Source organism: Barbus barbus, assembly GCF_936440315.1.
Source record: "Barbus barbus genome assembly, chromosome: 46".
In the NCBI taxonomy this organism is placed as follows: Eukaryota; Metazoa; Chordata; class Actinopteri; order Cypriniformes; family Cyprinidae; genus Barbus; species Barbus barbus.
In genome coordinates this window covers 10,187,955-10,211,203 of record NC_136724.1, presented here as the reverse complement: position 1 = coordinate 10,211,203, position 23,249 = coordinate 10,187,955, and the positions used below count along the sequence as shown (strand labels likewise).

General features: G+C 35.4%; 1 protein-coding gene across 3 annotated transcripts in view; it reads left to right on the top strand.

Annotated features, from left to right (window-relative positions):
• LOC306865244 (disks large-associated protein 1-like) overlaps positions 1 to 23,249 on the top strand; it is a gene marked incomplete at both ends in the record, with an annotated part of 41,364 nt that overhangs the window by 10,192 nt on the left and 7,923 nt on the right. For all 3 annotated transcript variants that reach the window (XM_079409740.1, XM_079409739.1, XM_079409738.1), the window contains 3 exons: positions 2,672 to 2,915; positions 20,477 to 20,865; positions 21,761 to 21,843. In XM_079409740.1, coding sequence (XP_079265866.1) covers positions 2,672 to 2,915; positions 20,477 to 20,865; positions 21,761 to 21,843 — 716 coding nt within the window. The remainder of the gene's footprint in view (positions 1 to 2,671; positions 2,916 to 20,476; positions 20,866 to 21,760; positions 21,844 to 23,249) is intronic.

Here is a 23,249-nt window from a genome sequence, read left to right as displayed (position 1 = left end):
GTCCCTTTATGCGTCCCAATTCACATACAAGCCACTCTATTTAGTAATGAGAAGTAAGAATTAGTGTGTCCCTAAATTGGAGTATGTTGAAATGACTATCTCTCAGAGGTACCCAGATCCATGCACACTCTAAAGGCTAAAACTGGCCACAACCCATTGTACGTTGGACGCAGATTTGCTTAGAACTACAAGCAGAAGTAAAAAAGTTTTAAAAACTTCAAACATGGCAGATAGAGAGATTTAAATAAAAGGGTTTACATGATTAATAATCAGTACTCTGTAAGTCACTGACACAATTTCATTCATACTACACACATTCATACTATGCAGAACATACCTTTTTAATGGCCACAAAGTGCATGCTTAATCAAATGTAGTATGTAGTAAAAGTACTCAATATGCGATTTCAGACATAGTTAATCGGTGTGCAACAAAAGGATATGTGGTGTCAAGATGCAGTTTTACGATGCCGCTGACTAACTAGTCTACTCAAAATGTATTTTCCCCATTACCAACAAGTACATACTAGCAAAAGACTTCAAACGTCTACTCTGTAAGAATGGGCTGTTGTAGAGTTTACTGTTAGTTTTAATGCTTGACCGTAATTTTCAAGGTGAGTTGGTGTCAGTAAAGCCTTTTAAGCAATTTTAAGTGGTGTTCTTCCTTGTTAGCATGTGTAGCTAAGGGATTTTCAAGGTGAGTTTTTAGGATTAGTGTCTGTTGCCATGGGATTGTAAGGTGAGTTTTCAAGATTAGCTTCTGTAGCCCTGGGATATGGTAACGGGCAGCGTTTACCAAGACAATTTTAAGGTGAGTGTTCAGAGCCTGACAGCTCACTCAGACTGACAACAGCCCTAACCTTTTAAAGAGCTGCTTCCTCCCACCGCGAAAAAAGACATTGCCCTCAGGCATGTGTGTGAATGTGCATCTTTTCTGCTCCCTGAGGATATATCAATCATTTCAGTGACAAAAAGCTGTCTGCTCACCAAAAAAAAAAAAAAAAAAAAATTTTTTATCGGTCCCTCATGAGTATAGTGAATGTTTAGGGCATGTGTGTATAGGCAGACATGTGTTGGTGTAGGTGTGTTCTTCTGAGGGTTTTGGGAGTTTTATTGCTACTAGATGATTAGCAAATCTTGGTGCCTGTCTTTCTTCCTTTAGCCAGTGACAAACACTCTGCTTTCTATTCCTCCAATCACAACTCACTATTAGTCCTCCAGTCACAGAATTCTCCAAACAACCTGTTTCCACTTTCATTCCAACCTTATCATGATACCCCTTCCTCTCATAAGTTTCTGTCTAAATCCAGTCACACTTCTCACACTGCTGTATTATAGAATTAGCTCTAGTGATGCAGCCATTCCTGATTTTGCTTTCACTTGTAGAGATTTCCTCCCCTCTGCACTCTTTTATTTTCTGTTCTGTTATCTGTATTAATGTGTTTAACCCTTATCGTTGAACTTGGCTGTTAGAGGGTTAAATTGAGCCTACATAACAAATGACAGTTCAAGATTTGCAATTTGCACATTTTCCCCTGACAATTGATATTACATCAATATTTAACCTATTACTAATTCCAACTGTGATGTTTACTCATTTTACTATTTATGAGTGTCATGACATTTTAAGCTGAAACAATGTCATTAAGTTGATTACAAGTAAATCTATGTTAAAGTCAAATGACTTTTTTTCTTAAACACACTAATGCACTTGTTTTTTTTATTCTTTGTGATTTTCTTTCTTGCTTTTGTATTTTGTAAAATGTTTGTATGATGATTAAAACACATTTCTGAAAATAAAAGACATTTTCCAACATCGAAAAGGTGGATATGGCAACAAAGCACCCTGGATTGTGAATGCTGGAGTATTTTATTTTATTTTATTTTATTTTATTTTATTTTATTTTATTTTATTTTATTTTATTTTAATAATATAGTAGTAATGTTAATATTATAATTATATTATATAACATTATATCATAATTATATTAATATAGTTGAATTGTATAATCACAATATATAGATTTTATGATTTATTATTCATAAAAAACCCTTTGATTAGTATTTAAATTTGTTTGATGATCTGAAACATTAAAGTGTGACAAACATGCAATAAAATAAAAAATCAGGAAGGGAGCCAACACTTTTTCACACCACTGTATATGTATGTATATATGTATATGTTCAAATATTTTTTGCATTTTTAAAGTGAATCCGTTGTTTATAGTAAGCTGACTAGAGTAAAAACATTTGGTTTTTCCACAATATGAATGAATTGTTCATTTTCAACCATTGGTTAATTTAATATTTGGTTGTCTTGTGCCATATTTCACACTGTTCATCCCTCTCCATACCTTTAGTATACTGCAATTCTTGAACAGGTTGTCAACTCAGGACTAAAAGTCATGCTAAACATCTTTGAAAATGTATAAAATGTTGCCTAGGGTTAAAATTCACCTTAATCTGGGGTTAATTTTAGCATGAAAAGTCAAATGATCTCACTAGGTTCCTCTGCCTTACAATAATTTAAAGTAATTTTACATTAGTAAGACTTGACCTAACATCTTGAAACTTGCTCATTTAGTCAGGAGTGTTTAAAGGCTACTATCCCATGACAGAAGGGTGAAGGGGTAATATGACAGCATGTGGTGATGCATTGTCTCCCCCTGCAGGTGAGCGAGGTGGAAGTAAACGGGCAGATTGAGGCTGTGTGTGAGAGTGTGTTCAGTGAGATGGAGTCTAAGGCCGTGGATGCTCTGGATCTGCCGGGGTCTGGATGCTTCCGTATGAGGAGCCACAGTTACGTGCGGGCCATCGAAAAGGGCTGCTCGCAGGAGGAAGGAGAGGAGAGAGCGATGCGTCAGGCCATCTCACCACCTCGAACTACAACTGTTAGAACCATCCAGAGCAGTACAGGTACAAGAGCCTTAAAACCTGATAAAAGAACTGCTATTACTGAAGTTTTAATTACAGGTTTGTCACTAGGGTTAGTGAATTTTTTTTATTATTTTTTTTTTATACAAACAATGTCTTAAATGCATCTTTTCTATGAGAAACAAGTTTTCAATTTCCATATTAAATTTTTTTTATTTATTTTTCATAAGTATAAACTCAAAACTGTCCGGGTGGTGTAACCACCTGATTTTGTAACACAGAACATTTTGAAATATAATGAAAATATAATTTATTGTATTTATTACTAATTATTATGATTATATAAATACAATTTATGGAAGAATAAGGAGAAAAAAGTTGTACCTTGGAGGAAAAAATTAAATAAAAATTATATATATATATATATATATATATATATATATATATATATCTGTGTGTGTGTGTGTGTGTGTGTGTGTATGTATAGGATGCACTCTCACATCTGTTCAAGGTATTTTTAAAAATATATTAATATCTTTTTACTTGTTTACTCATAGTTTAGAAGTGCCCTGGGTTCACAATCTTGTGTGTTAAATAAATTCTCATAAAGAAAGCAGATTGCATTTCCTAGAACTTCCATCATTCCTCATTTTAAAAATAAATGTTGTCACTGACCTAACATGACTTTGTCTAAAGAATAGAAATAAACATATATGTTGGTATAGCCAACTGTAGCTGTTGTATATAACTATATAATTATCGAATTTTAAATGCTTCATAAATTCCAGACATTCTTTGTTGGCATTGTTGGTTCCATTAATATCCATGGAACCTTTCCATTTCACAAAAGGTTCTTTGTAGTGGAAAGTGGTTCTTCAAATTATGAATAAGTTCTTCACACAAATTTTTCACTCAAAGGTTCATTAGGGAACCCAAAAATGGTTCTTCAATGGCATGGCAAAACCCTTCTTGAAACATTTATTTTTAAGAGTGTACCGTTGAAAAATGTACAATCTTCCTACTTTCCCTCCCAACAGTATTTTTCTCCTCCATCCTTCACTCTCTCTGTCACTTCATCTGTATGAATAGAGAGCCAAGGTCTCTTCCCTCCTTCTCTCTTGTGCAGCGTGTTGTTTAATTACAGCGATTAGAGTGTCTCATTCTTTCTCCTCGTCACACTGTCATCAGGGTCATAGTCAGCTAATTAAAAACATTTACAGACAAGTGGGACAAAGGGAGGCTGGAGAGAAAGAGAAAGAACTGTTGAGACAAATTAGAATGAGGGAGAGGAAACAGACAGGAACATAATAGATGGATACGAGATTTTGGGATTTGGGGAATGACTTCTGCATGGAGAAAAAAAGCTTCATTATCGACTGTGTCCCATGTGTGTGCTTTTTTGTGAACTCTTATTCACAAACTTAAATCACCGATAAAAAGTCGATCAGGATTAAACATCATTGCTTTTGCAGGCAATTATTCACTTAAACAAGATTGTTAATCAATTAAATAATGCACTCTGAGTCCGAAATTTTCGTATGCGTTTTTCCATTTTTTCGTATTCGTCATCCTTTGTTATGAAAATGCATGCTATGGATGCAAATACACAGAAAATCGAACCTGGTGACGTCGTATTTATTTTTTAACATGTGAAAATTGCAATAAGTATGAGTGGGGAAGTTGTGGCCTAATGGTTAGAGAGTCGGACTGTCCCTCAATACCACGACTGAGGTGCCCTTGAGCAAGGCACCGAACCCCCAACTGCTCCCCGGGCGCTGCAGCATAAAATGGCTGCCCACTGCTCCGGGTGTGTGTTCACTACTGTGTGTGTGTTCACTGTTGTGTGTGTGTGTTCACTGTTGTGTGTGTGTGTTCACTGTTGTGTGTGTGTGTTCACTGCTGTGTGTGTGTGTTCACTGCTGTGTGTGCACGTTGGATGGGTTAAATGCAGAACCCAAATTCCGAGTATGGGTCACCTTATTCTTATTCACGTCACTTTCACTTTCAATATATATAAGTATAGAAAATAAATATATATAAGTAGAATATATATATATATATAGCTCAGAAGTTTGGATTTTTGCTCACCACAGCTGCATTTATTTAATCAAAAATGCAGTGAAAAATTGTGATATTGTGAACAATTATAGCAATTTTAATATATTTTAAAATATTATTTATTCCTTTGATGGCAAAGCTGAATTTTCAGCATTATTACTTTGGTCTTCAGTGTCACATGATCCTTCAAAAATCATTGTAATGTGCTAATAATATGGAGCTCAAGAAATATTTCTTATCAATGTTTAAATTCTTTTGTTGATTAATAGAAAGTTAAAAAGATCAGCATTTATTTCAAATATGTTTGTAAAAATGTAGAGGTCTTGATTGACTTTTGATCAATCCTTGCTGAATAAAAGTATTAATTTCTTTAAAAGAAAACAAAAAAAAGCTTTAAAAAATGTACTCACCCCAATTTTTTTGTACTATGTACAATATAACCTTGTCTCATTAAAGTTTTTGCAGTTGTATTTATTTTTGTATACATTTCTTTAAACATAATTTTCGCATGTAGCACATATTTCCTTTATACACATTTTGTTTCCTTTAATGAACACAGTTTATTTTATTTATTACTAAAAGTTGCTGTGTTAATATTAAAAGTCACTATATTAATTTTTTTCAGATCGTAAGTCAGCAATGACTCAGAACATAGTATATTGCAGACATGGAAGTGTCTGTAATTTGACTGAGCTGAATAGTTGCTTTTTGCACCTGTTTGACCCATTCAGGCCTATTTAAGACCGTTTGTGACTATTACTGGTGGCCATTATCTGACAGGGTATTTAGCCAATAGTTCTAAGAAGACCTCCAGTTGTGTGAGCTATGTAACAGGCATGGAGTGAACCAATTAGATTTGATTGACTTAATCAGTTAACCCTAGAAAGGTTTAGCTTGGCAGTTAGATTTATTATGTGAGAGAAGTAAAATTCTCCTCCTGTAGAGTGAAGAGTGGAGAGAGAATACGAGAATTCATTCATTTTCAGTGAGAGTTGGCGATTTAAGGCAGAATGACCCCATTGGTGACGAAACGTTAAGCAACTTCTATGCAACACTTTGGGTTGATGCATTATGCAAATGAATCCTTGTGTGATGTGAGAGTTTAAACAGTCGTGCTCACATGATCTGGTTGGTTACAGGAGTTGTACTGGATTTCTGACAAGCAACAACAAGTACAGTAGCTTGCCAACCTCCAGCGGTTAAATCACTGTCAATATGAACGGCCTTCATGAGTCACTGGCAGAACACATGACCTGAAGGCAAAATGAAAACAAACAACCAATATGCTTTATATAGATGTACACTAAATGAAACACAAGCACACCTGATGTTTTTCCTCAGGCTTTATGACTGCACAAACACACAACAAATACACATTATTGACTTATTGTTGCAGAAGAAATCAATCATAGGGAGCTAAAAGCTCAAAAACAAACAAACAAACAAAAACCTCCAGTCTTGGCTGAGAGCTTAAATTTCCAGGTTGAAATATGTTTATATTGTGAATATGTGCATGCTATAGCTTGGTTAATTTCCCTTTGGTCACAAGTGTGTGTGGGAAGGGAAGTGTGTGGAAATAGTCACGAATGTGATATTGCTTTTATACTCACTAAAAAGTTCTGCAAAAAAGAAGCTGATCTTGAATAATACTTTTTTGACTAAATCTGGACAGTTAGTTGAAAATATTCAATTCTACGGCTGGGCACTAAATCGATACTGATATCAATATTGATATCGAAAATTAACTTTTGAAAAAAAAAATTATTGAAACTAAAGACAATAATAATTCTTATTATTATTTGTATTATTTTATTACTATTATTTTTTAACAAATATTCAATAAGGTTCCATTTGTCAACTATGTTTAATGCATTAACTAACATCAACAATGACCAATACATTTGTTACAGTAGGCCTATTTATTCATCTTTGTTAATGGTTGTTGATAAAAATACAACTGTTCATTGGTAGTCCATGTTAGCTCGGGTCCATTAACTAACATTAATAGATGCTGTTGGCCTGTATATCAGCACTTCTGGAAAGTGGCTCGGCCAATCAAATTTGAGGATGAGAGCTATAACTGTTTTATAAACTCCAGCAATGATCAGACAGAGTTGTCCCATACAGCTGTCCCACATCCCAAGTTACACGCATAGACACACACTCACAGATGCGCACAAATCGCATTTGTTCTTTTAGCAGCTTTGATCTAAATGTCATTTCCACAGCTTTAAAGGATTAGAACTTCCCGTCTGTCTGAGAATTTCTCTTTTTGTGTGCATTATCTGCTTTTCGGTCCATCTCTCTCCCTCTCTGTCTGCTTCTTTCTCGAGGGTAATGGGATATAATGCTTTCATGCCTCTAGCTTACACGGAAACACCAGCCCCAGATCAGCACTAGTGAGTGCTCTGAGGTCCAGAGAGATAGATGTCACCGTTCTTGATTTCATTCATCACTGACATAAACAGTGTCTCAGAGCTCAATGCTTTTATATTGTCAAATATTATTACAATTTAAAATAACTGTTTTTTCTTTATATATATTATAAAATTCAGTTATTATAATTCAGTGTCACATGATCTTTATGATTATCATATCATAAATATTTTACACTGTAAAAAAAAAAAAAAAAAAAAAAAAATTGTTCCAAAAAGTTGTTTCAACTTAAAATTATTTGTTACTCCGCTGACTTAAAATTTTTAGTTTAGTCAACTTGAATTTTAAGTTACTCAATGTTAATTTAAGGGACAACTGGATTATTTTAGTTGAATAAACTAAAAATTTTAAGTCAGGGGGTAACAAATTATTTTAAGTTGAAACAACTATTTTTTTTAGTGTATGCTGATTTGTGGCTCAAGAAACATTTTATTATTTATTATTTTATTTATTTTTATTTATTGTTCAAAACAGTTGTACTGCATGTTATTTTGTCAAAAATGTGATAAAAACATTTGACTTCACTACTGTAAATCCTCAAACCTGGCAAATCATGTTTCTAAAGTTTCTCTCCAAATGAATCATATTTATCTTTAAATCAGATAATGAAACCATTATGTTGAAAATCGTTGTGCCTATGAGAGATCATCTTATATAGCTTCCAGTAGATGCATGGAATTACTGTGGGAACAAGTTTATAAAGGATTACAGAGAGGGAGGCTCTGTTCTTGAAGAAGTCATAGGTGACGAAGAAACAGATGGGAGTTGTGTTACTGTTGTTTTACCACCACGTGAGGGCGGGCTTGAGCACAAACCCTGATTGGTGTTTAATGCGCCAGAAAATTCATGCTTTATGTTGCAAGAGGCATCACTGAAGGGCATGCTTAGAATCTGTTTTAGAGCAGAAACTCATAAACATGTTTATTGCACATTAAAACCCTGTTATATAAAAATATAGGTTTTGAGTTTCTACAGGACCTTGTTATGTCTTTAGTCAAGTTTGTTTGGCCCTAATAAAGGTTTCAATAAAATAATATATAAAAAATAGGCCCTATAAGTTATATAGTCATAGTTCAGTTAAAAAAAAAACTGCCTGTAAAACAAATTTTTCTATAGGATAGTAAAGTGTGACTTTAATTGAAAATATAAAGTATAAATTGCTGATATAGGCCTACTTTACTAAGTTTACATGTCCTGTGGATTGAAATTAGTTTTGAACAGCATTTTACTCATTCCTTAAAAATGATTATGCAAGCATTTTTTATGGCTTTATCAAGCGAGAATGTAGCCTAGTATATTTTTATTATTATTTTTTGTAAATATTTAAGAGTTAATTTAAAAAAGAGGGGAAAAAGACACTAAAATACACACTTTTTTAATTAGGGGCAGCTATATTTAAAATCTATCTATATTGAACAGACACTTAGAGAACTTTGGTCATAAAGTAACTTCTTTATTATTATTATTCTTTCACCTTTTAATTTTTATTTAACGAGTATTTCATTATTTTGATGATTTATACAGGGTTAGTCAGTTCAGTGGGGTGGGAAGTCCCGCATGCTCATGTTTGGCCGGTACGGGAATCGGTGTATTTAACGGATGTGACGGTGTGGGCCGGTCCCGTTACCGCCCGTGAATGAACTAGCAGCTCGATCCGGCACCCGAGCGTGTGCCATTAGCTCCCATTCAGAGCCAAGCTGGAGTTTATCACTAGATCCCGCAGATTCATTCAGTCGCTTTTGTCTCTCGTTCTCTCTCCGGTTACCGCTTACCGAAAATTACAGGGTATGTGCGACTGCTGGATCCGCCGCCTCTGTGAGTAGCCTCTCTCTCTCTCTCTCTCTCTCTCTCTCTCTCGCTCTCTCTCTCTCTCTCTCTCTCTCTGCCTCGCTCTCTCTCTCTCTCTCGTATCAATTGTTTGTTTGTGTTTGATAGTATTAACGGAGGAGACCATCATAGCTTATTTTGCTTACTCATACTGCAATGGTCTAATGCAAGTCAACGTGCATGCAGTTTATAAATTGATTGAGCCTATACGGGTCTTTTACTTCAAAATAAAACATTAATAGGCTAATATAAAATATTGTAAGTTTAATTTAATTAGCAATACAAACAATATAATATTAATAATATCCAACTATAATAGTGACATACATAATTATATAAATAATATAAGATTATTATATTAGTAGATTAAAATATTAGTAATATAGCCAATACGTGAGCCTAAAAATTCTATATTTTGCTTTTTTATGACAAAAATGTCATGATGGCTTTGTGGTGTATGTTTGAGAGAGGAATGTTTGTTTCTGAACTCGGTCCAGCATCAGTCTATTTTGATATGACATATGTGATATGAGGGAGCAGGTGTCAGCAGAGCTCAAAAAGACACTCACACACACATTATTGCCTGTTATTTCCTTCTTTTCTGTGTTTTGTTGGCACGTTTGTTGAAACTGGTGGACAAGATCCCAAAAGATGTGGTGTGGTTCTCTCAGAAGTGCTTTGGCATAACTTGGACAGAAAACTGGGTCAGCATGGGTGTAGTTTTTAACATGAGTATGAGAGATCCCATTCATTTCAAACAGTCTAGCTGTGATAGGTCTCTATAAATTGCGTTTCTGTGTTTAACATCTTACTGGACTCATTGCCTAGTGCTTCTTTAGAAAAAAAATATAGTTTGACACTGTGTTGTTGATATTAAGATGTCTGCAGTGTAACAGAAACAAATAATGAGCAAAACATTCATTTAGCTCTTTATTCCGGGTGGAGGATGCTGCTGTTACCACGGCAACTAATTCATTTAAACTGTTGTCCTGGGTAACAGAGGATATATATGATGATGATGTCATTGATACAGAAGCCTACTCTAATATTTACTTTTTTGTTTTATTTCTATATATTTTTTTCTCTTGATTTCTCTCATGTTTTGTTTTGTTTAATTAATTTCATTTTTAATAGAGGTTGTTTTGAATAGTTTGGATGTAGTCTTACACCAGAATAGGCGTTTGAGCTCATCTCGATGTCATCCTGTCTAAAAGCAGAGATGTGTAATGAAACTGTTAATGGGCTTGACTCAGAAAGGCAAAGATGGCAGCGGTGGAATCATAAACAAAGCCCTCCAGTGAAGTCGATCGATGCTGACACTCACTTAGATAAGATCTCAACATTATCGATTATACTCTCAATACTCTGACTTTAATATTGATTCAAAAATAATAAAAGTCCGTTGCTGTAATAAGAGACAAAACAATATTTTTGAACTCAAAGTTGAATTTTTGCAAAGTACAAAAGATTGTCATCGTCATCCATTTAATATAATTGCAAAGCAATGCAATTAAACCCGTTGAAAATGCATATCGCGTTGTTAATAAAAACTGCAGGTTTTGAGCACTAGAGGGCGTTGTAGTACAAAAAGAGAGTGGAGAAAGCACGTGCTTGAAATAACATGCTGCCATCTATCTATCTATCTATCTATCTATCTATCTATCTATCTATCTATCTATCTATCTATCTATCTATCTATCTATCTATCTATCTATCTATCTATCTATCTGTAATAGGCACGATTTGTCATTTTCAACATTCAAATTGTTTTTGAACATTTTCTTATTTTAATTCTTGTCATTTAAGTTTTAAGTGCAATTTTCATCTATTTGCATTTAGTAAAATTTCAGCTTTAGTTTATTTAATCAAAACACTCCTTAGTTTTATTTTTAAAAGTTGTGTAAAAGTGCCACGGGAATAGTAAAATTTACTATTTACAAAAGTAGTTTGGGGTGCTAGTTTTGCTTTGAGAAAATGAGTTTATGTGTGTGTGGTTATAGGATGGCCCATCTCTCCAGACTTCACAAATCACTCAGTGAGACATTTCAGTTAAACAGTCTTGCTACTTTTCTTCCTCTCTCTCTCTCCCTCCCTTCCTCATTCACCGTCTCTCTCTCTTAGCCTCACAGATAATCATTTCCTTTCAGGCACTCCCCTCACTCACCATGAAAGGTGCTGTGCTGATTTATACTTAAACATTGTGCCTCAAAGCTCTAAGATTTATATGATTTCCTCTTCCTCCCCGTAGTTAATCAGCCTGTGTAAGTATATATGTGTATGTGAGCGAAAGAGACATGAAAGGGTGTCAGCAAGAGAGCGACAGAATGAACATGCTGTCTGAAATGCTCTACTAGTGTAGGCATGCAGAAAATACACAAACACACATAATCTCCAAGCTTTCATGTGAATCCCTCCTCTAAACCCATGACCTGAAGCTTACCTTTTAATAGACATTAGAGAGGAAGTGATCTAATGCATTTCTGATTCAGTTTTGCACAGACACACACACACACACACACACACACATTCACCCACTCCCACAAACAGACATTGAGGTGCTGAATAAATATGTAAGGATACCGATTATTTCATCATATAGGGGTTGTAAAAAACTATTTTTATTATTATTATTACTACTACAGTTTTTTTAAACTGCTTACACACAAAATCTTTACTTGTCACACTGAAACCTGACACTCAAACACCAGAACCACACGCCAAATCTGCAAAACCATACACTAATTCTTGGCCTTTGACTCCGTTTTCAATTTCATAAAATGCTTTTTGCAAAACACAACACACAGTTCTCTATGTAACACACCAAAACTAACAGGAATTAATATTATGGCAAAGGTGTTTGCAAATGTTTGCTTTTGATGTGTTTGTGATATTGTGAATGCAGTGCTTGAATTTGCAAGAGATGTGAGGCATTTTGCATGTTGTGTGTGCAATTCTTGGATTTGTGTGTAAAGTTTTGGAAAAAGAAAAGAGGCAGTTTTGAAAATGCGTGTAAGCAGCTGAAAAAACTGTATTACTACTATTATATATACATATAAATAAAATAAAAAAATATATATTATAAAATGTATTATATATTACACGGCCAATTTTTATTCAGCAAGGATGCATTAAGTTGATCAAAAGACTGTAAATTAATTTACACAATATGATGTTCTAATAAATGTTGTTCTTTTGAACTTTATCATAAATCCTGAAATAAATGATCACTGTTTCCACAAAAATATTAAGCAACACATTTGTTTTAATTTAGCAAATGAACTTAATCAGCATATTAGAATGATGTCAGAAGGATCATATGACACTGGAGACTGCAGTAATTGCTGGTGATAATTAAGCTTTGCAGGAATAAATTACATTTTAATATATATTAAAATCTAAAATGGTTATTTTATATTTTAATATTTTAAAATGCAAAATATTAATGTTTTAATAATTTCATTTTAAAATTAATAAATTATTTTATATTTTAATAAAATAGTTAATATTTTAATATTATTTATATGATAAATATAACAATATTAGAGTTTTGACTTTTTTTATCAAAAAAGAAAATGTGCTGTAAAAAAAAAGAAGAAAAAAAAGTGGTATCAGCTATTGTTGTGTTGCGAAGAAACAATTTTGTTTTCATCCTGTAGGTGGCGATATGTACAGAATGAAACATTCTGACACATCTAGATCTTAAAGTCTGTTCCCTTACAAAATCTAGTAGAATGTAGTCTGTCATTGTAGACTGTAGCATCTAACATTGCTTGTTACAATGTCAATTAAAAGAGCATTATCTAATTTAAGATTTAAGAGAACACATTGACTGTTAGAAGACTTTTTTTTTCCAGAAACTAGTAGTAGCAGAGTCTGTTTTTAGAGAGTGATTCTGAGTTCTCTTGACTGTTTGATGACCGTGCACTTTACGTAATTACAACTTAACGGCCTCTCTTTGAGAATCGCTATGCTTTGATTCAGGCCACACAGAAAGGAAGTACGGTCGTTGTCATGATCCTGTCACGCTGCCTGCCACAGGAAACTCTTTTCTACTCCTCTCCTCTCCTATGTATGTTGGTGTGTGTGTGTGTGTGTGTGTGTGTGCGCGAGTACGTTGGATGGTTTAGGTTTTCACTGCGAGGGTGGGGCAAATCTTAATTACAGACCATCTCTTCTCTTCCAGAAAGGGTCCTCTGTGCCTGTGCGTGTGTGTTTTTTGCCCCTAAATGTTTTGGGAGGGTCCTTTAATGGCTATATATCACTTTGGCACTGAAGTCTCAAAACATGCATTTATAAAAAGCCAAAAATTACAGCATGCCACTTAGATTGACTCTATATGAGTTTATGGGAAGAGGTGTGGGTGTGTGTGTGTGTGTGTGAGGTTCTACTTAGTTTAGTAGTTTAGGAAGTCTTTGTAACACAATGCATTGCATTCCTGCACTCCTGCCGAGTTCCTCGTTTGTTCCTTGCATTCTTGCCCACTCACCCCCAACCCCCGTGTGTGTGCGTGTCAGAGTGTCGGGGGTCTCTTAAGTCTCCTAAAGACCACTTCACTCATGGAATAACCCAAAACCTGCACCAACACACACTTCACAAAAACTACACACACATTTCTCCTCCTCACGACCGGGTTTTTCCCCAACCCCCTCTCACAGGATACCAGGGGTCAGAGGTCAAACCTGGAGACACAAAGCATAAAGAGAACAAACTGTGGAGGGAGGGATGGGGAGAGGGGGAAAAAAGAGAAGAAGAGAGAGAGACAGGTGAGTTATGGGTAATTATTAGGGTGGTTAGTCAGCTGGAACGTTGGTTAGATTCAAATAAGTACTGGTGCTCAGATGACAGTACATTTATTTCGATTTGTTCTTGGCTCGGCTCGTCCCATGAGTTGTGTGTTGGGTGTGCACCATATATAAGTCGGGGTGTGAACTTTTGACCACATTCCTTTGTATTTAGATGTAATTGCATGAGTGTCAGGCCTCTGACCTCTTGAGATGTACAAGATCTCGACCCTAAAGACCTTCAAATAAACACAAACACATAAAGTTCATACTATTCATAGCTACAGGTGAATTTAACTTTTATATATTCAACTTTTTAAATTCAACAATGTGTCATTTAATTAAGAATGTGTGTATAATATTAGCACTGTCAAATTATTAATTGCATCCAAAATAAAAGTTTTTGTTTGCATAATATATGTGTGTGTTTTGTGTATATTTATTATGTTTATATAAATACACACGCATACAGTATATATTTTGAAAATATTTACATGCATTTACATGTCTATATTTATATTCATATAATTAATATTATAAATAAATATATTTAACATATAAACATAACATTCTGAAATATATACATGCATATGTTATGTAAACAAACTTTTATTTTGGATGCGATTAATTGCGATTTGATGTGTACGTGTGTGTGTGTGTGTGTGTGTGTGTGTGTATATATATATATATATATATATATATATATATATGTATATGTATGTATGTGTGTGTGTGTATATATATGTGTGTGTGTGTGTGTGTGTGTGTGTGTGTGTGTGTGTGTGTGTGTGTATATATACACACACAATGTATATATAGGCCTATATTTAAATGCAAATATATTATTTTACTTTTATTATATATATATTTATATTTGAAATAAATATGGTAACATTTTAGTTTATTAGCATGCATATTACTAGCATATTGGGTGTTTATTAGTATTTATAAAGCACATATTAATACCTTATTCTGCATGACCATATTTTAGATCCCTTGATCCAATCCCATACCTAAACTTAACTACCTAATGATTAAAAGCAAATTTGGAGTTTATCGAGGCAAAAGTCAAAGTTAATAGTTAGTTAATAGTGCGAATAAAGCTAATTAAAATTAGTAACAATATGTTCTCATTTAGATAAGTAAATATGGATATGTGGTTCATCATGTCAGTTGTGTTTAATTCCTGGAAGAGAGCTATCCTTATACAAATACACAAACTCTCACACTCAGTGACCCGTCACAGGCAGATGTGTAATCAGACAGGTATGTAGACGTCTCATTCAAACACAGGGAGTGTGAGGGCAGAACTGAGCTTTGAAGGGAGATCATTTGTGTGTCAGGAGTTTGCATGTGTATTAAATTTATAATTTTAGACTTCTTTCAAGTTGGTTGTGTCTTGCGGTTTTATGTCTTTGTGTATCCTAGTTTTGTTTTGGTGTTTGTGTGTGTGTGTTCCCACTTTGACTGGTTTCAGGAATGCTCTGACAGGAACTAAAGCAAATGGGGCACTAAAACTAATCTCATCCTCTTTTACTGCCTCTCTCTTTCGCTCTCTCTCTCTCGCTCCCCTCATTCATCCCTGCCTCCCTTGTCCACCTCCAGGGCATGTCTGTCTTTACAGACTATAGAAAATGATATTCATCACCTAAGTTAAGACCATGCACCCCTGCAGATACCTACTCCCACTACTTTGAAGATGAAGTTAAAGTTTCAAGGCTCATTACCTTTGCATTTGGGGAAGACAAAAATCATTTTATTTTATTTGCGCTGTTTTTTTTTTATTTTGTTCAATCATAAAAAATATCTAAAATATTTATTTATTTTATAAATATATTACATAATTAAAATATATATTATTTTGTTTGTTATTTTATTTTCTAAACAAACTAAATTTTTCCATTAATTTTTAAAATAATTTTATTAATAATTTGTTTATTAATAATGAATTTAATTAAAATTATATATTGTATATACTTTTTTTCTTATTTTTCTTTTCAAATTTTTTACTTAAATTTTTTTAATTTTTTAAAACACATTCATAATCTCAATTAGTTTTTGTTTTGTTTTTTCTTTTTGAATTTTCTTTGAATTTCTTTTTATTTAATTTCTTTTTTTCTAAACCACATTCATAATAATCTCGCACTTATCTTAATAAACTGCCATAACCTGTCTGGTCTGAGATTTATTTCTACTTTGCACTGTGATTATGACACTTCATTTGTCACCTTCTGGCCGAGTGTTGGCGCATGCGCATGTGTGTGTGTTTGTAAGCATGCATGGGTGTGTTTGTTACTGATTGACAGCGAGGAAACTGGCCATGTGTATGAACTTAGGACAAGCAAAAGTAGGTCATGCACACTGTTAGTAAACACATCCACTCACACAGTTTACATTTAGCAGTCGCAACTGCGTCAATCTGCCTTTTCTAAAAAAAATGCTGAACATTTCTTCTACTCTTTTGCAATTCAAGAGTGACTGGCCTGGTAGTCTATTTTTATTTCCTTCTTTTTTTTTACACACACACGCACACTGTTTTATAGAAAGGCCACAGATTTCATGTTCCTCCCTGTTTCCACAGCTACACTATGACAAAGGACTCCAGCTGGCTGTGGAAAGAGAGCAAGGAATGGAGAGAAAGATGAACAGTGACCAGCCCTTTTCTAAACACACGGCAGCTGGGCCGAACTGTCATTCTGCACCCTGGCCTGCTTATACACACACACACACACACACACACAAACACTCTGTGGCCCCTCCTCTGGCTTTATAGCGCTTTGTGTTTTGTGTTTTTCCGATAATTCCCTTGGCATCTACTAGAGGGAGCCCAACTAACCTGTTTGAATGAGTTTTATCGTTTTTGTCACTTCTAACACACAAGCCCTTACACACTCCCATTGGTTTCCTCCGCATCCTGCCGTCAACATGCCCAGAGGTGCGTTCAATCTCCCCTCCTAATGAAGCATGAGGCCGAAAGGGGAGTTTCTCCAGGCAGGGGCTGAAAAGAAGGGATGAATGGATGATAGAGGGGGGCAGTGAAGGAGTGGAGAGAAGGGGGTTGAGCAGGGGCCGTCTTTGATACAGCGCTGGCCCGGGCGGGGGGTAGTGTGTTTTTTAGCCAGGAGATTCACCATTCACACTCCTCTGTCGGTCGCTCGTTTGAAGTGCCTTCACAAAGAGGAGTTTGTGGGCCGGGGGCCAAAAGGGGTTTTGTCATTCACAGAGTCCCTCTCCTCCTCCTCTTTAACCTCTCGCTCATTCTTTCGCTCTTTTGAAATGAGAAATGCTTTATCGGCCAAGAACGCAGCCAATTAATGTTCAACCAACAGGCCGAATGGCTACAAAACTACACTGTAAAAATGATTTTGTGAAGGTGTAAAAGATAATTGGAGTTTGTTTTATGAAGAAAATACTATTTCAGTCTTTCTACATCAATTATGTGTGTTACTTGACATTTCTTTGTAAAAATTAACGTCAGACTTTCCTCCCTCAGATTTGATCTAAAGGTTAACTACAATCCTCAGAATTAGTTTGTTTGCAGTGGCGTTCGGATTGGGTTAGACGAGCGGCAGATGTTAGGACCGTTTTGTTGAGAGAAAGTTGGACGAAAACATTTCAGGGAGTATTTCTTTCTCCGTTCCTGCCTGCTGGAGTTCAGGAATTCTGTATCACACTCCACTTCCCAACTGTTGGATAAACACGGTGGCCTTGAGAGCCTGTGTGTGTGCGGTTTTGGAGGAGTGACGCTTCCATGACCCAAACATCAAAGTGTATCCGTGGAAACTGTGAGGTAGTCCGAAATGCCGCTAACATGGCATGACTTGTTTTTATTCCATTCCTTTTTTTGTGTGTGCTTGCGTGTAGGTGAAAATAAAGTTTAGGATGCATCCTATACATCTGGTCTTAGAGAATATATGATACTGCGGTGGCCCTTGTTGTAAAAACACTATTTTTGAGACGTTTCAGCCTCTAAAAAGACTTTGACAGCTCTCTGGCAACTGACTTCCTCTTCATTTTGTGGCGTCCAGACAACCCGTTGACCTCACTGGCATGTCTTTGTGTGGATGGGGCATCTGTGTGTGTTTCTGTTAGCTTATGTTTTTTATTATTAGCTTATGATTTTTATTAAATATATCTACTGTATGAGCTAAATGCACTTATATATATCTTTAATTATATTTACAATACAGCTTGGGGTCAGTATTTCTTTTTTATTATTATGAAAGATATTAATACTTCTATTCAGGAAATACGCATTAAATTGATCAAAAGTGACAGTGAGGACATTTATAATGTTAAAAAAGATTTCTACATCAGATAAATGCTACAAAAAAACTGTTTTAAACAACAATAATAATAAATGTTTCTTGAGCACCAAATCAGCATATTAGAATTGTTTTTAAAAAGATAATGTGACACTGAGGACTGGAGTAATAGCTGCTGAAAATTCAGCGTTTCCATTACATAAATAAATCACATTTTAAAATATATTAATATAGAAGTGAGTTGTTTCAAATTCTAATAATATTACTGTTTTTATTTAAAAGTGGACAGGATGAAAATTTATATTTGACCATGAGAATCTCAATGCTCTTACAGTAGTGTGTGATAAGATGAATAAAATCCAGATTGTTCCAGCTTGGAAAATCACATCTGACAGTAGTTTAAAGGGCTCCAGGTGGGTGGATGTTTCGGGCTATCTGACCTGTGGTTTGCCATTTGTCACAGAAAGAGAGAACGAGAGAGAGAGGAAAGGCTTTAGAAATAAACCGCAGGACTGGGTGGGTCAGAGAACACACACATACACGCTTGACACATGACACAGGCTCATACACACAGGTGAGAACAAGCACACACAGTTCCCGGCTCGAGTGCCGTAATAGTTTAAAGAGAAAGCCTGGCCTACTTTCTGCATGCACCGTGACCCAGTTTACCTAGACTCAGACGCATGGAGCAGAGTCACAAACCTGTTCCACATCCCTTCTGTGTGTGAGAGAGCTGTTAAAAGACAGCGCATGATCTTCTTACAGTTCTATAATCTAAAACAGATGTGGTTTGGCACACACACTCTCGTACGCTCAGATGTCATAAAGCAAAAGAGAGATCTTCTGATCTAACCCGTTCCCTTCATGTGTTCAGGAGTAAAGTGTGTGTGTGTGTGTGTGTGTGTGTGTGTGTTTGTGCATGTGTCTGGGCTTGCACTAACCTGCTCCTGCCAAAAGCAGGAAATGAGGGAGCTGTAAGAAAATGGACTGCCACTGTTTAGTCTCTGAACACACACACACACACGCATGCACACACACATACACAGTGTTTAGTCTTCTCCAGCAGCTGTGCTATTCTAAGCAACACAGTCAGGAAGAACAGAGAGAGCAGAAATAGGAGTTTGACAGTAATGCCAAACTCCTGTTGCAGTTTTGCTCTGCAGTACTTCACAGTAATCTACTCTAAACATGCTCTACTATACTCTGACATTATAGTGCCTACCTTATACTCTTCTACTTGTTTCCGCTCTACTCAATTCTATTTCTTGATATTGGTTTTTATTTGTTTCTGTACTAAACTTATTTGAACTATTCTATACTCAATTGTATTATATTCTATGCTTTTCCTATTCTATTCTATTCTATTCTGATTTATTCAAAACGTTTCTTCTACATTAGTTTTATTCTACTCTAAACAAATGTATTCTTTTCTAGTCTACTGTACTCAACTTTTTCTTTTATCCTTTTCTTTTCCACTCTATTCAATTTAAGTTAACTTTAGTCAAGTCTGCTCATATCTGTTCTGAAGTATTCTACTTTATTCAGTTCTACTCAAATCTTTTCTATTATTCTCTAAATCTATGCTATTATACCGCTCTATTCTACACTACTGAAATATCTATTATCATACACTGTTTCTTCCATTTTCTACTCAACTCTACTCAGTTCTATTTTAGTTGATTTTATCTACTCTTTATTCTACTTTTCTATATGGTTCTAAACAACAATCTTCAAGTTTACGGAATTCTACTTTACTCAGTTGAATTGTTCTAACTCTAGGTTTATATGCCAACTTCATTTATTCTACTCTATTCTACATATTTTATATTCAACTCAACTCAGTTATAGTATATTTTAGTTTACTTTATTCTACTCTTCTCAACTTTATTGTACTCTGTTATATTCTGCTGTGCATATACTATATTTCTACTCCGCTCAAGTCCACTCTACTCTACTCTACTGTACTCAACTCTGTTCTAACCTGTTCTAATCTATTCTAATATATTGTATTTCTGTTGTGTTGTTCTCTATATGGTACTTTAAATAGTTCCACGATACTCCAGCTTTACTTTAATTTCTTATTTTTATCCCTTTTCACATCATGCACCTACAGTTATTGCTTTGTTATATTTTGACTGTTAAATTAATTTTGCTACTAATTGGTCAGTTGATGAATGTGCTAATTAGTTGTAGTTTAATGCACAAGAGTAACCTATCACTTTCTCCTACTCCACAGTATCATCATGTATAACCACCTACAAGAAAACCCCACCCCCAGTCCCGCCCAGGTCAACACCCACCAGACCATACATCTCTATAACAGCCCAGAGCAGCACAGAATCTGCACAAGATGCCTACAATGAGCTCACTGGTGCTGGTCCTGCTAACCGGGCCTTAGCAGCGGTCCAGTCAGGCCTCAGCAACTCCACAGAGAGCATAGATAGCATGAAGGCCCTGACAGCAGCCATCGAGGCAGCGAACGCTCAAGTCCACGGCCCAGCCAGCCAGCATGTGACCAACAGCACCATCACCATTACCACAGCCTCTGCCACCACTAGCGTAACACACATCTCACAGGAAGCTAAGAGAGATGCCCTCAGGAAGTGCCTGTCCATAGGGATACAGGTTGGCCACACACTCACATCCGTGTTGCCTAAAGGGTTACAGATTGTATAAGCAATACCAAACTTACAAAGAAAACAAGAAACAGAGAATTATATGTGAACTTCACTACAGCAGAGTTAATTTACAAAAAAATAAGTAAACAGCAGACATTCATCTACTCATATTTGTGTCAAAATAGACTGTGTCTCAGAACCTTCAGAACAACATACTAGTATAGTACTCTTACTATTTCTGCAATATAAAGCAGTAACATTAGTATGCCAGCATGCTATTCCAAATTCAGCTGGGCATTTTTTATAGAATATAGGTTTACTGTGATTATTAGGTATGCTCTAAGATTATGTACACTGTGCCTAAAAAAAGTTTTGAAACACAGCCATTATTACTGTTATGTTCTCTGATTATTAAGTAGACATACATGTAGTATGCACTATGATGCCCAAATATGCTATCATCTAGGTGAACAGCATATTGAGTTTTAGAACACAGCCATTATCTGTAGTATATTCTCAGATTTTTGTATGTGCTTAAATACATTACATGCTGTGATGCCCAGAAATGCTTTCTAAGTAGTAAGCACATTGAGTTTTGAGACACAACTATTAACAACAACCATATAGCATCTATACAGTATACACTGTGATATTGTTTAGATAGGTAGCACACTAGGTTTTTAGGAGCACAGCCCCTAACATTATCTGCAGTATATTCTGATTATTAAGTGTACATCAATGTAGTGTACAATTTGCACATTTTACATCTACATTTAATTCTAAAATATTTACTGACAAATTAGATAGGCCAAGACAAGCATATTTGCAGCAGCAAATCTGACAAAAATAATTCCGAATGTACTTCTGACGCCTATATTGAATGTGTGTGTGTCTGTGTTTAGGTGGACGGTCCTGAGGAAACCAACCAATCAGAAGTGCACTGCAAGTTTCAGTCGGTCGGCATTCAAGTAGAGGAGGAGAGATGGTAAGTTTATCTACTCCCACTCTCTCTCTCTCTCTCTCTCTCTCTCACACACACACACACACACACACACACAGCATATTCCATTACATCTCCATACTTTAACTCCCAACATGTGCTCATTCAAATAAGATAAAGTCACTTAAAACATTACAGATGTGAGGATAATGACTGTAAATGTTGAAGAATGGAAGGTGTAATAGAGAGAAAAGAAAGTGAAAGAGAGAGAGAGAGAGAGAGAGTTGTCATTTCAAGCACATGCTCCTTTGACAAAGACCCTCCCATTCTCTGTCTCTGTTTTACACATGCAGCTGTCCCTATCATGGTGGTTTGGACATTGGGGCCTCCTGAAAGGGTAAAGGAGTGGGAGGCAGAGAGACAGCTGCTCTGTGTGTGTATGCGGGTGTGTCTGTGTGTGCGTGCTTGGCCATCTGTTGCTGTGCCCATTATGAAGCAGGCAGGCTGCTGGGTCACAGACATGGCCAAGTATCGACCCCCTGTCTCACTTCTTTCTCTCCTGCTTTCTTTTGCTTTCTCTGACTCGCACACCCTCAGATGTCCCTGTTTTAGCACCCTGTGAGAGGGAGGGACATAATGACAGGAGGAGGTAGAGGCCGCTAGATGTTCAGTCTCTGTATGTTTCCCTTAAAGCTCTGCTATAGGTCCAGCCGAAGCGTCGTAAAATCACCGCCTTGTAGCCAAAGTGCTGCTCAAGAGTACAGATCAAATGCCAAAGCAAATATGTTACACTGTCAGATTTAAAACAATATCACAAATAGCCTTCATAACCAACAGAATCCATAAATAATGCATTATTTATTAACATTTTGTTGTTTCTGAATGTATTACATACATTCAGTACAAAAAGGAATTAAAAAAATACTATTTTTATTATTATACTTTGAAAATTACCTATTAAAATACTTGCAAATGTTAGGTATGTAGTTAGATTAGCAACATGCTAACATCACAATATTATTTATAAATATATTTCATTAAGTACTGAAATGTATACAAATTTTGTTTAAATGGGCTATATTTATGTGTGCTATGCATTTTTATGCATTATAGACTGTTAAGAGTGTTGTGTGATTAGCTTAGCAATATGCTAACGCTGAAACATTGTATATATAATTAATTTAATGCTGAAATGTATTACAATAGAGTATTTAACATATACTATTTTACCCAATATCTGTGTATATGTATTGGCTTATTAGACTATTTGTGTTTTTAACTTGGCAAATATGCTAACATGAAATGCTGGTTATAATATTCCCAGATAGCCACACGTATGTCTGCAATATATGTCTGTTAAAGATCACCTCATCTGTAAAGCATCTGATGAATGTCTTTAATATGTCAGATTTTTTATACATTCTAAATCTCAAACGTTAATTTGACATCTG